The sequence below is a fragment of the Porcisia hertigi genome, chromosome 28 (assembly GCF_017918235.1).
Source record: "Porcisia hertigi strain C119 chromosome 28, whole genome shotgun sequence".
Classification (NCBI taxonomy): Eukaryota; Euglenozoa; class Kinetoplastea; order Trypanosomatida; family Trypanosomatidae; genus Porcisia; species Porcisia hertigi.
Genome location: NC_090587.1, coordinates 628,912 through 644,157, shown reverse-complemented (window position 1 = coordinate 644,157; position 15,246 = coordinate 628,912). Strand labels below are relative to the sequence as shown.

The window sequence follows — 15,246 nt, the reverse complement described above, 5'->3', positions numbered from 1 at the left end:
TTAGAGGTCATTTCCAGCTACTTGGCAAAAATGCTTCGAAATCCTCCTCCAGTGCCATAGCCAAGGTCGAATGGTCCACAGCGTCGGCTTGCTTGTTAGCGCTGGGGCGCCGCCTAGGGTTTCCCGGCCACTCCCCCTGCCGCAGCCGCGCGCGTCCGGCCGTCTCCTGTGCGTCGCGCGCGTCCTGCGCGCGAGAGAGCGCAGACGCCGTCTCCTCCCTCAGCCGCAGAGCCTCGAGCTTGCGTGCCTTCTTCAGCGATGCTTTCAGAGCCTCCGTGATGCGCGCACGAGCATCCACCTCCTCCAAGAGCGCAATACCGTTGCGCAGTCGGTGCTCGCTGTTGAACAGTGACACATGCTGCTGACGGTTTAGCCACTCGCGCGATGTTGCCGCCGACTGCACGGCAGAGCGATCGGCGACCAGCAAGGCGAGGAGGTGCTGCCACACGTTACGCGCAATCGCCTGGTACTGCATCATCTCTCCGGTCGCAACTGCCGTTTTCTCCGCCACCGCTGTGGCAACGAATTCCTGCCGGACCGCCTCCGGCGTTTGGGCGCCTGTACCGGCCTGCGCTGCCAGAGCCTTGGTCGAGTGAAGCTGGCAAATCTCAGTGAAGGGCCCCGCGCATATGGAGGCGCGTCCCTCGTCCTGGCCCATGCTGATGCCCCCGCGGCAGCGCGACTCGCTCTCGCAGAGGCGGGCAAGCGCCTCTTCAGCTATCATGTGCTGCCTCAGATCCGTGTGCTCCGTCGTCTGAGCATCCGAGATCATCTTACGCACTTTCTCCTCGGCAGCGGCGGTTGAGAGCAAATCGGTGTACACCAGATACGAGAAGAACGGGGAATCGGTGAGAGCGCAGTGGCGCAGTCTGCGCTGCCGCAGCCGCCACATGCGCGAGTCACGGCGGCACAGCACTCCTGCGCCCGTTCGAGGCAACAAAACAGACTCGGGAGAAACCCATTGCAGCGCCCTCCGCCCCGAGATGCGTGCAGTGGTGTCGGATGGAAGTGCTCGAGGTGCTACGGCACCGTCAGGTGGCGAGCCTTCGCTGCGCGGCAGCACCTGCTCATGCACGCGTGACGCTGCCACACGGAGACAAAATTCGTGGTAGTGCAGCATCCGCTCAAAGCAACGCGCCTCCTCCGTAACGAGTTTGTCGTAACAGTACAGGGCGAAAAATACGACCTTGTACAAACCGTAGAGACCATTACGCTCCGCTTTGTAGCACTCCAGGAGCTCCTGCTGCAAGATGTCTCTGTGGCGACCGAGCACAACAGAGGCATACCAGCAAGCAGGCCTCACCGTAGGCTCTAGTGACACGGCTGACAAGGCAAGCACCTCCAGATCCAGGCTCAGACATGCACACGGGGCAGGATACGTGCACGAAAGAAACTCGCCAAGCAACACACGGCGCTGCTCCATCTCTTCGGTGAACAGCTGCAGCTGGGCAGAGAGGTTTGCGTGGAGGGAGCCCCATTCCGTGAACATACGCGCCTTCTCGCCAGCGGCACACTCCACCATGAAGCCGACACAGTGATCGACGCACTTGGATGGGTCAGCGCTGCTGCTCGTGTCGCACACACGCCCAGCTGCGTGGAGGCGGGCCTCGTCAGCTGCAATGAGGTCACGTCGAGGCTGCGCGATCGCTTTCGCAGCGCGCCGCGTGGCAGAGCGGAGACGCTCCCGGATTGCTTCGTCCCCAAACATGTCCGGCGGTGCGATAAGACGGAATCGGATGCCCTCGTTGCCGCCAGGCAACAGCGTCGAGTACCAGCGCGCCGGCGACGACTGAAGGGCGAGCTGGTAGAGCACACCCCGCTCGTACTCCTCCTCATAGAGAAGCCGCTGCAGCGCTCGCGCCGCGTTCTGAGATGCGGCAGACACCAGTGGCGCCAGACAGGCCTCACCGTCGCCTGCTGTTAGTGACTGGACCTCCGGTACCGCTGCTTTTACGAGAGGCGCCGACGTGGTCGCACTGGTAGACAGTCTCGCTTTTCCCAAAAAAGTGTGCGTCTTCGTCGTCACCGGAGGCTGATCTAGCGTGTGCTTTGAGGAGGCGGTGAAAAGGGCGACAGTTCGGTGCATTCGATGGCGCAGAACACCCCCAAGGTCATACTCAAACGGCGGCGCCGTCGCAGAGTTAGGGGTACTCGAGCAGTCGTCGTCGTCGTCGTCGTCGCCGCCACTCTCTGAATTTCCAGGGACAACGACCCTTGGTGCCGCACGGTCGATGAACACCTCCGCAATCGCACCATCAGCTGAGGCACGGCCAGCACCCTCCTGGCCACATAGCACAGCGCCCGCGCCGCCGCTCGTGGGTGTCTCTGCCGTCACCCCTACTGGACATGATAACGACCGCCGCCGAGGACTGTCACACATGCTTTGCTCGGACAGAGATGACCCAATCTCATCAGCAGGCGCTGGGCACGGCGGCTCTGTGGCGGCGCTACCATCCGCGGCAGACGCGGCTGCCATGCGAGCTGTCCGAAAAAGGTGCCGCACCGCGAGCTCATTCGGATTCGCCCCGCTGAGCGGCGGCAGCGCACCGCCGGCGCTGTCCATCCTTCGCCGCATGGATGCGCCGGCGTCAGTGTGGCGGACGTCGGGCTCCGTCATCGTCGCAGGTGACGTCCCTAGCGAGGATGACGGAAGCCGCGGCAGCGGCGTTGTACATGAGGAGAATGTGCTGGTTCGGACACTGTCAAGGTCGCTCCTGTCAGTAGTCTTGGGAAAAGGACGCCTGCCAGAGTCGGGGCCCAAGTTGCTGTCAGCCTCTGACCGTTTGGGCACCGGCGCGGCAAAGTACACGGGTTCGCACGAGGGGTGCATGCGGTGCTTTTGCGCCTCCAGCGCCGTGGCAGCCGCATGGCGAAGCCACTGCAGGTATCGGCTGCGGCGCAGCGGCCACGTATCCGCCGTCGTCACCTGCGCAAGCTCCTGCGCAGTGTGGTACGCCTCCAGCAGCGGCTTCGAGAAATCGGACACGTTGCCGACATACTCCCTCGCGACTTGCAGGGCGGGTCTCAGCTGGGCAACACCGTAGGGTCTCTGCGCTGCCGCGCCTCCAATTCACCGAGTGTTGTCCGCTGCCGCCACGGGTTTGGCGGCGGGGCATCGTTGGTCGCAAACGGGACGAGCGCCTTGGGCGATGAGGCTCGCATCGGTACCGTCGACAATCTACCCTCACCTTCGCCACTGTCCCCGGCATACCAGCCGGGACTCTCTACCGACGGGGGAGGCGATGATGACTCCGTCGCCGCTACAGCGACGGGCTCACGCCGGGGAGGGGCGTGGGTGGGCATGTGCACGCGCGGTTGCCTTGGATAATACACGGTAGCCCCCCTCGCATGCGTTGGCATGGGGGGCAGGCCTCCCACGGTATCGAACGGCATGATAGTGACCGGAGCCGTGAGGGGGAGAGCAGAAGAGGAGTTGTGTGCCCTCGTCAGCAGCTTGTGTAGCTCCAAGCCGTGAGCCTCTGTCTAGCCGGGTGTGTGATGGCGGCAACAATCGTGCGATGCCCACGCAGAAGAGATACAGGGATCAATGCAGGGGGAGAGCCAAAAGCGGAATATGAAAAAACGAGCAAGCGGGACCAGTGAGTTTGGGAGGAGTTGACTGTAGGGGTGAGGATACAGGGAGTGAACACAGGGGGTTATCCCGTTAGGACCTTGAAAAAAAAAAGGGGGGGGGGCACTCGACCTAATAAACGGGAGCCCCCTACTACGGCGACGACCCTGCCGAGCACACTAGCGACGGCAAACAAGTCATGGCGTCTTGCGAGTGCATGTCCATGGAAGCATACACACTGCCTCTCGCCTCTCAGCAGCAAGGCCCAGAGGAGTTCGTGCCCGTTCAACTTGACAAACTTTACTCATGAACAACATAGAAACAAAATTCACAAAACATTAGCCACTGACACCACCGTCCCCTCTTTTACGCACGTACGCACATACATGTATATACACATGTATGTGTATGTGGGTGTGTGCGCCAACATGTATGTATAAATATATCTAATGGTGTTGCTTTTTTCACCCTCCCTCCCTCCCCACTTTTTTTTTTGCAAAGGGTGAATTCAGTGATCACCCGCATTTCCGTCTTGCATTCCTTCAGCCTTCATGCAGAGCATAGGGAGAACACCTCTAACGTGCTAGAGAGCCCCCTCCTCACAGGCGCACAGAGGAGGACAGACACGACACAAGAGAGAGCAACGGCGGTGACGGAAGAGGGAGGGGGGCGGGGGGCGGGGGGGAGGGCCAGTTGAAGGGGCACAAGCAGGGGCACCCATTCACAGGCGTTTGCATACTCGCATAGGCGCGCCGGCACACGGAAATCCGAAAAGAGGAAGAAGAAAAAAAAGAAACACACACACACAGAGGGGGGGGGAGAGAGATGTACACACAACAGGTAGGAACTCCTTCATCGAAGGATATTCGAGAAGAAGAATTGTCGCAGGACCGGTGGTACACTGAGAGAAAAAAAAGATGCACACGCGCATGGATGGAACCGCGCGAGGGAAAGACTAATAACCATTTTTAAAAAAATAACTCAGGAAAGGCCCAACGCAGAAAGAAGAGAGAAGCGCCTTGAGGCGGATGGAGTGGAGGGTGAGTGTTCCGCCTCACATGCACCTGTGCCCCCCCCCCACCCCTGCAGTCACCCGGGTACGTACAGACACACACACACACATACAGACTCCCATGCGTGAGACACACACACAGAAAAAAAAAACGAAAAAAAGAAGGCGTCGTGTAGGACGCTGTCCGCGAACGAGATGGAACCGGAAGATCCGGCCAAAGAAAACGGAAACTCAGCAACTACAAAGAAAGATGAGTGTTACAACGCCTATAACGCTGCACGCCGACAGAAGGCGTCCACTCACACAGGGAAAAAAAAGACGCTCAATCGAGCGTGCGTCAACAAAAAGAACAAAACTTCGCACCTAATACAAAAGCCAGCTTTGTGGTTTTCATGTCCATTTGTAGCAAGGGCACACGGCAGCTCAGGACCGCACTACATCGCTCTCAACATTGGCTACCCCCACTCTTGACTTGGCATATCAGCAGGGCTCTCACGTAAATTGCTTAGAGCGCACCATCGCCGGGTGCAACGCAGCGAGATCATTGCCTGCGACAAGCCGCTGCCGTCGTCCGCTCGGATTGTGGGGTCAACGAGCCTTTCTAGTCCTCTCTTGGGCTTATGCCAGACAATCCTGGCGAGGAAGGCCACAGGGCACACTACCAGTGCACTCTCCACTCTCCGTGCGAGCCCTGTATGGCGAGGCTCCCTCTCGGTCATCACACGATGAGTCATTCGCGTGTGCGCACCTGCTCCAGTAAAATCCGTGTAACTCGATGACATACTTGGGTGAGCACTCATCGTGTCTCCAGCCGTCCACGTCGCACAAGCCCATGCGAGTCGCATGCGGAGGATGCCCGCGTGCTCCACCACACATGCGCACACTGGGGCTCAACGGTAATGGACCTCCTCGCGCCGTTCTAGGGCATGGCTCTGGCCCCTCGAGGCCATGGACCCCGCGTGTGCATGGTGTTCACCGTGCCAACGCTACCCGACAGCACGTGCGCACAGTGCTCGCAATCTACCACTTCTGAGGCCGGCCGCGGTACCATGGTTCTGCCCGGGGAACCTGCTATCCCCCAACATCGGTTCCCGTCGACACCAAGGATTAGGGAGGGGGCTTGTCAGGGTGACTCGCGTGCCGGTGAGACAACGGCCGAGTCGATGCTACAAAGCCCTGGTACAATGGACATGAAAACATCCACTGCGCCCGGAACGCCAATCGCAAGAGGGCCGGTGTGAGCAGCCGAAGAGAGCCTTACAGAAACGTATGACTGCGCCTGAAGAGTTCACAGCCCGACCGTCCTCAGCGCATAAAAATATCCCCACGGCGGGGAGAGGGGGTCTTCCACGGCAAAGAGTGGCCAACACACCAGTGTCGTATATGTGTGGGCATGTGTAACCCCCCGGTTCACACTCACGCGTGAAGGAGTGCGGGGACGCTCTGCATGCCTGGCCCAGCCATTCCACATACGCACCGTCCTGGTGGGGGCAAGGTGCCTCCCCCCATACCAATATTTGCTGCGCTGCCCCCTCTCCCCCCCCCAATCCCCTCCCTCTCCCTGAACAGCAGCACCCGCTACTGTATCTGAAGCACCGCCACATTGCCACGCACAGCTCTACAAGGTGAAGTTTGTGCGCCTCATTTGCTCTTGCAGCATTTGCCACGTATTTTTCGGGTACGATTTCACACAGCGCGAGTAGGAGTTGTAGACGGTGTACAGAGGCTTCTCTTGCGCGCTGAGCCACTTCTCCAGCTTCTGCTGCGCGTCCCGGAAGCTCTCCGCTACGAAGTACCGCGGCTGGTGCTTTGTGACGGGGAACGGGGTTATGGAGGCCACTGCCGGATCCCAAGGAAGAAACTCCGGTTTGTCACTCAGCGCGTGCTCAACCTCAGCGTAACTCGATAGAATGCCTGCACCGTAGGCCTTGTGCCGACCACCCTCTTTGCAAAGGCCAAACTCTACGCTATACCAGTACACCTTTGCAAGCTTGTCCAGCAGCTCATCGCTGGCGCCAAGTGAGGCCAGGCCAATCATCTGGGTGAAGTTGGCGAAGTCGGGGTCAGAGAGCAGAGGCAGGTGGCCAATGATGTCGTGCACCATGTCTGGCTCTGGCGTGTACAGGGGCTGGGCCGCGTGGCGAATGTACTGAGTGCTGTAAAACACGCGGAATGCCAGAGCGTTCAGGAAATCGCGCGACGTCAGCAAACCCGTCACTGGACGCACCGTGAAGCCTGTCGCCTCGTTCAAGAACTGGCTCGCATCACGCAGCTGTGGCATCCGAGTGCGGCTGAGCACACCATTTTCAAGGAGCAGCGGGAAGACGTAGTTATACTGCTCGCAGGCGTGCGTCGGATACAGGCGAGTGAGGTGGTCGTAGACCGTAGTCCAGACACTGTTCTCCTCTTCCGTGTAGTCTACAATGGGGATCGGGTCGCCAGTCTTGTAGTTCTTGGCAAGACTGACAATCTCACGACGGCGCGCACGGTAGGTCTCGTCGTGGAAGCCAGGGTGGGGGTTCTCCGGGTCGTCTTGTAGCTCCTCGCCAGCAGCAAGCGTGCTCTGCTCAAGGTCGTCGAGATGCTTGAGCTCTGTCGGATACCACGGAATCACCCACGACCCGGCCACAACCACGTTTGGAAAGGTCGCACGCAGCTCCGTCATAGCCCTCTTCATGCTCTCGTCCTCGATGTGGGCCTCAACGTCGAGAAAGATGGTCCGCATCAACGCTTTGTTCTCGTACGAGTGGGGGCGATTCGCGACCTGACTGATGTTGATGTCGTGCGGTTTGAATACACCAAGCAGGCGGCACAGCTCACCAGCCGTATTGTGTGCAAGTGACACCTGGAGAGATGTGCGGCGCCGCGTCTTCTTCTCAGCGCCCTGTATGTTGCTTCGTGTGGAGGCATACTGATCCTGGAGGGTGGTGACCACACCAGCCTGGCAGAACAGCCGACTGCGAAGAAACATTTTTTCCTTTGAGTTACGGAGAAGAGTCGGTGAGGTGAAGGCGGAGGCGTAGAGAGGAGCCTGCGTGTGTGTGTGTGTGTGTGTCGACGTGTATAGCGGGCGGGTGCGGGGCAATGGATTCGCACGCGGTGGTGTGTCTGGAAGCAGAAAGATGGCAAGGAGAGAGACGCCAGGATGGGAGTTGCGGCACATGCAAACAATAGCGGAGATCAAAACAGAAAGACGGCAGAGAAGGGAAGGAGGGGGAGAAAGGAGCGGCCCTTGGCCGGCGAGCACCGGGAGAGGTGTAGGGGGGAAGGGGAGATCGAAAGAGCCACGACTCCGGTGGCAGAGCGTCTGTGGCGAGGCGAAAACAGCCCCGTCATGCCTATCCGCCCATCGTCCCACCCGTCACGCCACCCATCACACCACCCATCACACCACAGCCACACACACACACACACACACCTCAAACGTACTGACAGTGCGAAGGTGCGGGTGATGTCAGTGGCCGTGCCATACTCGCAGGGGAGGAGGCACCGCAAGTACAGAGCACTAGGCGTGCAACAATACAGTTTCTCTCATTTTTTCTTTCTCGAACACAACAATCTCACGAGAAAAAGAGAAAGGAGGGTGGCGAGCGAGACCTACAGCGGACTAGGCACCAGGCCCCCGACGAAGGCTCAATCACACACAGCCTCTCACGCAACGATCGTCATTACAGAAAAGGAAGCTGGCAAAACTGCACCGCGACAGATCGCGACGTGCGAGCGCGCTTCACCACCTGCACGGCTCCCTCGCCTTCCTCGTCACGCAATGCCACGCGTAGGGCCGCGCGCAGCTCCGTGACGGAGCGAACCTGCTTTTCATTCACGCAACGCACGGTTGCGTCGCGTATGAGAGGCCTGAGTTGTGGCACAACACACCACGACGGCACCAGGCGGGCCAGCACGTCGTTGTCCTGTAGCAAGTGCACCTCACCAACAAGGTCGTACGCCACGGTGCTGTACGCCAAGAGCAAGCGCAGCTGTTCCGTCGAGGGCGCTGGCGAAGCGGTACAAGCCTCAGCCCGTGCATCACAGAGGTCTTCACTCTTACATGTGTGCGCTCCGTCAGGCGACGCAGCTGGGACGGTGGTGGCGCCTACCGTGGCCCCCCGCGCGGGCTCTGCGTCATAGAGGCGAGATAGCAGCCGCGGCACGTCCGTTGTCGAATGCACCATAGTGTCGTTGATCCTCTGAACCACCGATGGGAATGGGATGGCAGCCAGGCCGCCGATGCTCTCCAGTCCCTCCGGGTCGTCGCCATCAAGGCCCACAAGCTCGTTCTTGTCAAAGATGAGACCCCATGTCCGGGCGTAGGGCGGCGCCTTTGATCCCAGCGCACGGGTGAGCACGACTTCCTGGTACTGCGTCACGGGCACCCCGTGGCATGTCCGCGGGGCCGCCTCCACACCGAGGCGCAGCTTTAAGCTGAATAGACGAGCCATGCAGTCGTCCCCCTCGTGCGCGTCGCTGCTGCTGTCGATATGAGTACCGTGCAACCCGTCTAGATGCCGCTCACCACAAAATGGGGCAGCGAATTCGTTTGGATCATACTCCTCGTCGTCGTCATCAGAGTCCTCTGCCGGGTCTCTTTGTGGGGCAGCATGCTGATGCTGCGTCCCAGGTTGGAGGACTGTGGGAGAGGACACGCAGCTCGACCCGCCCGCATCTCGGCCCGTCGCTGTGCGCTGCTGCTCCATCGCTTTGTGCCCATCAATGACGCCCTGCAGCCGCACCAAACGCGATCGGAAGTTTACCCCGTGTGCGGCGTCGTATGCGCTGCGCTTCTCTGGGTCAGAGAGAACCGCGTACGCCTCGGTAATGCACTGGTAACGAGCCTGCACGTGCGCCTCATTCGCAGGGTCGTTTCGATACGCCGCCCGGTCTGGATGCAGCTGCAGTGACAGCTTCTTGTAGTGCCGCGCTAAGTCCGCGGCGTCGATAGATGGGTCCACACCGAGGCACTCGTAATGCGGTGGTGCATTAGCCTTCGATTGCATCGTATTCAAGTCACTTTTCGCGTCTACGGTTCGGAGGCATTTATAAACGAATAAGAGACGTCCACCAGCAGCAGTGAGTCCTCTGTCAGCTGAGAGAAACGCGGGGTCTGCAATCGGGTTGACGTGAGGACGAGTGGTGGCGGCGCACAAAAGTGTGGCCCGCCGCTTCACTCCGACTACTCCCACTTCTCCGTTCTTGAATATTACTTTTTTTTCTCAGCCGGCGGGTTCTGGTGCTGTGCGATATTTGCAGTGCAACGCTTGCCGTGCACGGGCGGGAGAAGAGAAGCGGGGTAAGTGGTGGAAGTGGGCGCACATGCGAGCACTCTCCCCCCCCCAAAAAAAAAAGACAGCAGACGCGAAGAGAGGGTGTCCCTCACTGGAAAAAAAAAGAGCGACTAGTGCAGATAAGCCGTAGATGATAGTCAGTCCATCACATGGACTTGCTTTGGCGCCTTCCGCGCTGTTTCTCCTGTGCTGCCGTTTCGCACCCCCTCCCCCTCTATTTTGTGGGGCTGTTCGGTACCGCCCTGCGCATGCACAAGACAATAACTCATTCTCCCCACACCGTGTTGCAGCATCCAACGCGAAAGGCTTTCGTCGAAAGCCGACCGGCATTTCCGTCTGGTCGAGGGGTCCCCCGACAGCCGTCAGTCGGCTCGCTGTATTCTTATCCAAATTCCATTTGGTTGTTCGACGAGGAGTGCTGCTCCTGCGCTAATGCGGCGTGTGAGAGAGTGGAAGAGGGAAGTAAGCACAACAACATCTGAGCGAGGTGTTGCGGCATGCTGAGTGTCATGATGCCACGGCTCTCCAGATTACAGGAAAAATAAACGTGGAACAGCGGAGCAACTATGGCGACAAGAGACGTCGCATAGTTGTTTGTAGGTCGAAAAGTGCCGCCGAAGGGGGACAACAGAAAAAAAAACCTAGAAAAAAGAATTCATACATAGACATATATATATATATATATATATACACATATATATATGTGCGTGTTTCCAACAGAGATCCGTAGAGATGAATCACAGTGATACGTACACAGGGTGGTTAGGGGTGGCCAGAGGCACTTCGGAACAGGCGAGCACCGCACAGACACGCCCCGTTGCCCTCCCCCCCCACCCCTCCCTACGAATCCCCCCGCCTCTAGAGGGGAAAAACAGGTCTCAGGCAAGGTGCAGACAGAGGGAGAATCACTGAGCACCCGGTGCGGCTCATTTTACATCGAAGAAAATGATAATCATCATGACATGGAGAGTCGTGGGTGCTGGCCGTGCACGCACCGATACGCCAGACGCCGTGGCAGTCCACAGCAGACACTTAGAGGTCATTTCCAGCTACTTGGCAAAAATGCTTCGAAATCCTCCTCCAGTGACATAGCCAAGGTCGAATGGTCCACAGCGTCGGCTTGCTTGTTAGCGCTGGGGCGCCGCCTAGGGTTTCCCAGCCACTCCCCCTGCCGCAGCCGCGCGCGTCCGGCCGTCTCCTGTGCGTCGCGCGCGTCCTGCGCGCGAGAGAGCGCAGACGCCGTCTCCTCCCTCAGCCGCAGAGCCTCGAGCTTGCGTGCCTTCTTCAGCGATGCTTTCAGAGCCTCCGTGATGCGCGCACGAGCATCCACCTCCTCCAAGAGCGCAATACCGTTGCGCAGTCGGTGCTCGCTGTTGAACAGTGACACATGCTGCTGACGGTTTAGCCACTCGCGCGATGTTGCCGCCGACTGCACGGCAGAGCGATCGGCGACCAGCAAGGCGAGGAGGTGCTGCCACACGTTACGCGCAATCGCCTGGTACTGCATCATCTCTCCGGTCGCAACTGCCGTTTTCTCCGCCACCGCTGTGGCAACGAATTCCTGCCGGACCGCCTCCGGCGTTTGGGCGCCTGTACCGGCCTGCGCTGCCAGAGCCTTGGTCGAGTGAAGCTGGCAAATCTCAGTGAAGGGCCCCGCGCATATGGAGGCGCGTCCCTCGTCCTGGCCCATGCTGATGCACCCGCGGCAGCGCGACTCGCTCTCGCAGAGGCGGGCAAGCGCCTCTTCACCTATCATGTGCTGCCTCAGATCCGTGTGCTCCGTCGTCTGAGCATCCGAGATCATCCTACGCACTTTCTCCTCGGCAGCGGCGGTTGAGAGCAAATCGGTGTAAACCAGATACGAGAAGAACGGGGAATCGGTGAGAGCGCAGTGGCGCAGTCTGCGCTGCCGCAGCCGCCACATGCGCGAGTCACGGCGGCACAGCACTCCTGCGCCCGTTCGGGGCAACAAAACAGACTCGGGAGAAACCCATTGCAGCGCCCTCCGCCCCGAGATGCGTGCAGTGGTGTCGGATGGAAGTGCTCGAGGTGCTACGGCACCGTCAGGTGGCGAGCCTTCGCTGCGCGGCAGCACCTGCTCATGCACGCGTGACGCTGCCACACGGAGACAAAATTCGTGGTAGTGCAGCATCCGCTCAAAGCAACGCGCCTCCTCCGTAACGAGTTTGTCGTAACAGTACAGGGCGAAAAATACGACCTTGTACAAACCGTAGAGACCATTACGCTCCGCTTTGTAGCACTCCAGGAGCTCCTGCTGCAAGATGTCTCTGTGGCGACCGAGCACAACAGAGGCATACCAGCAAGCAGGCCTCACCGTAGGCTCTAGTGACACGGCTGACAAGGCAAGCACCTCCAGATCCAGGCTCAGACATGCACACGGGGCAGGATACGTGCACGAAAGAAACTCGCCAAGCAACACACGGCGCTGCTCCATCTCTTCGGTGAACAGCTGCAGCTGGGCAGAGAGGTTTGCGTGGAGGGAGCCCCATTCCGTGAACATACGCGCCTTCTCGCCAGCGGCACACTCCACCATGAAGCCGACACAGTGATCGACGCACTTGGATGGGTCAGCGCTGCTGCTCGTGTCGCACACACGCCCAGCTGCGTGGAGGCGGGCCTCGTCAGCTGCAATGAGGTCACGTCGAGGCTGCGCGATCGCTTTCGCAGCGCGCCGCGTGGCAGAGCGGAGACGCTCCCGGATTGCTTCGTCCCCAAACATGTCCGGCGGTGCGATAAGACGGAATCGGATGCCCTCGTTGCCGCCAGGCAACAGCGTCGAGTACCAGCGCGCCGGCGACGACTGAAGGGCGAGCTGGTAGAGCACACCCCGCTCGTACTCCTCCTCATAGAGAAGCCGCTGCAGCGCTCGCGCCGCGTTCTGAGATGCGGCAGACACCAGTGGCGCCAGACAGGCCTCACCGTCGCCTGCTGTTAGTGACTGGACCTCCGGTACCGCTGCTTTGACGAGAGGCGCCGACGTGGTCGCACTGGTAGACAGTCTCGCTTTTCCCAAAAAAGTGTGCGTCTTCGTCGTCACCGGAGGCTGATCTAGCGTGTGCTTTGAGGAGGCGGTGAAAAGGGCGACAGTTCGGTGCATTCGATGGCGCAGAACACCCCCAAGGTCATACTCAAACGGCGGCGCCGTCGCAGAGTTAGGGGTGCTCGAGCAGTCGTCGTCGTCGTCGTCGTCGTCGCCGCTCTCTGAATTTCCAGGGACAACGACCCTTGGTGCCGCACGGTCGATGAACACCTCCGCAATCGCACCATCAGCTGAGGCGCGGCCAGCACCCTCCTGGCCACATAGCACAGCGCCCGCGCCGCCGCTCGTGGGTGTCTCTGCCGTCACCCCTACTGGACATGATAACGACCGCCGCCGAGGACTGTCACACATGCTTTGCTCGGGCAGAGATGACCCAATCTCATCAGCAGGCGCTGGGCACGGCGGCTCTGTGGCGGCGCTACTATCCGCGGCAGACGCGGCTGCCATGCGAGCTGTCCGAAAAAGGTGCCGCACCGCGAGCTCATTCGGATTCGCCCCGCTGAGCGGCGGCAGCGCACCGCCGGCGCTGTCCATCCTTCGCCGCATGGATGCGCCGGCGTCAGTGTGGCGGACGTCGGGCTCCGTCATCGTCGCAGGTGACGTCCCTAGCGAGGATGACGGAAGCCGCGGCAGCGGCGTTGTACATGAGGAGAATGTGCTGGTTCGGACACTGTCAAGGTCGCTCCTGTCAGTAGTCTTGGGAAAAGGACGCCTGCCAGAGTCGGGGCCCAAGTTGCTGTCAGCCTCTGACCGTTTGGGCACCGGCGCGGCAAAGTACACGGGTTCGCACGAGGGGTGCATGCGGTGCTTTTGCGCCTCCAGCGCCGTGGCAGCCGCATGGCGAAGCCACTGCAGGTATCGGCTGCGGCGCAGCGGCCACGTATCCGCCGTCGTCACCTGCGCAAGCTCCTGCGCAGTGTGGTACGCCTCCAGCAGCGGCTTCGAGAAATCGGACACGTTGCCGACATACTCCCTCGCGACTTGCAGGGCGGGTCTCAGCTGGGCAACACCGTAGGGGTCTCTGCGCTGCCGCGCCTCCAATTCACCGAGTGTTGTCCGCTGCCGCCACGGGTTTGGCGGCGGGGCATCGTTGGTCGCAAACGGGACGAGCGCCTTGGGCGATGAGGCTCGCATCGGTACCGTCGACAATCTACCCTCACCTTCGCCACTGTCCCCGGCATACCAGCCGGGACTCTCTACCGACGGGGGAGGCGATGATGACTCCGTCGCCGCTACAGCGACGGGCTCACGCTGGGGAGGGGCGTGGGTGGGCATGTGCACGCGCGGTTGCCTTGGATAATACACGGTAGCCCCCCTCGCATGCGTTGGCATGGGGGGCAGGCCTCCCACGGTATCGAACGGCATGATAGTGACCGGAGCCGTGAGGGGGAGAGCAGAAGAGGAGTTGTGTGCCCTCGTCAGCAGCTTGTGTAGCTCCAAGCCGTGAGCCTCTGTCTAGCCGGGTGTGTGATGGCGGCAACAATCGTGCGATGCCCACGCAGAAGAGATACAGGGATCAATGCAGGGGGAGAGCCAAAAGCGGAATATGAAAAAACGAGCAAGCGAGACCAGTGAGTTTGGGAGGAGTTGACTGTAGGGGTGAGGATACAGGGAGTGAACACAGGGGGTTATCCCGTTAGGACCTTGAAAAAAAAAAGGGGGGGGGGCACTCGACCTAATAAACGGGAGCCCCCTACTACGGCGACGACCCTGCCGAGCACACTAGCGACGGCAAACAAGTCATGGCGTCTTGCGAGTGCATGTCCATGGAAGCATACACACTGCCTCTCGCCTCTCAGCAGCAAGGCCCAGAGGAGTTCGTGCCCGTTCAACTTGACAAACTTTACTCATGAACAACATAGAAACAAAACTCACAAAACATTAGCCACTGACACCACCGTCCCCTCTTTTACGCACGTACGCACATACATGTATATACACATGTATGTGTATGTGTATGTGTGTGTGTGTGTGTGCGCCAACATGTATGTATAAATATATCTAATGGTGTTGCTTTTTTCACCCTCCCTCCCTCCCTCCCCACTTTTTTTTTTGAAAAGGGTGAATTCAGTGATCACCCGCATTTCCGTCTTGCATTCCTTCAGCCTTCATGCAGAGCATAGGGAGAACACCTCTAACGTGCTAGAGAGCCCCCTCCTCACAGGCGCACAGAGGAGGACAGACACGACACAAGAGAGAGCAACGGCGGTGACGGAGGAGGGAGGGGGGCGGGGGGGAGGGCCAGTTGAAGGGGCACAAGCAGGGGCACCCATTCACAGGCGTTTGCATACTCGCATAGGCGCGCCGGCACACGGAAATC

At 59.8% G+C, this 15,246-nt stretch overlaps 1 protein-coding gene across 1 annotated transcript; it reads right to left on the bottom strand.

Annotated features, from left to right (window-relative positions):
- Window positions 1-7: 7 nt before the first annotated feature.
- On the bottom strand, window positions 8-14,291 carry JKF63_03544 (uncharacterized protein; the record flags this gene model as incomplete). The annotated part of the gene is made up of 2 exons (XM_067899546.1): window positions 8-2,779; window positions 13,707-14,291. The coding sequence occupies 2 exons, from the start codon at window positions 14,289-14,291 to the stop codon at window positions 8-10; spliced, it is 3,357 nt and encodes a 1,118-aa protein (XP_067755785.1).
- Window positions 14,292-15,246: the final 955 nt, after the last annotated feature.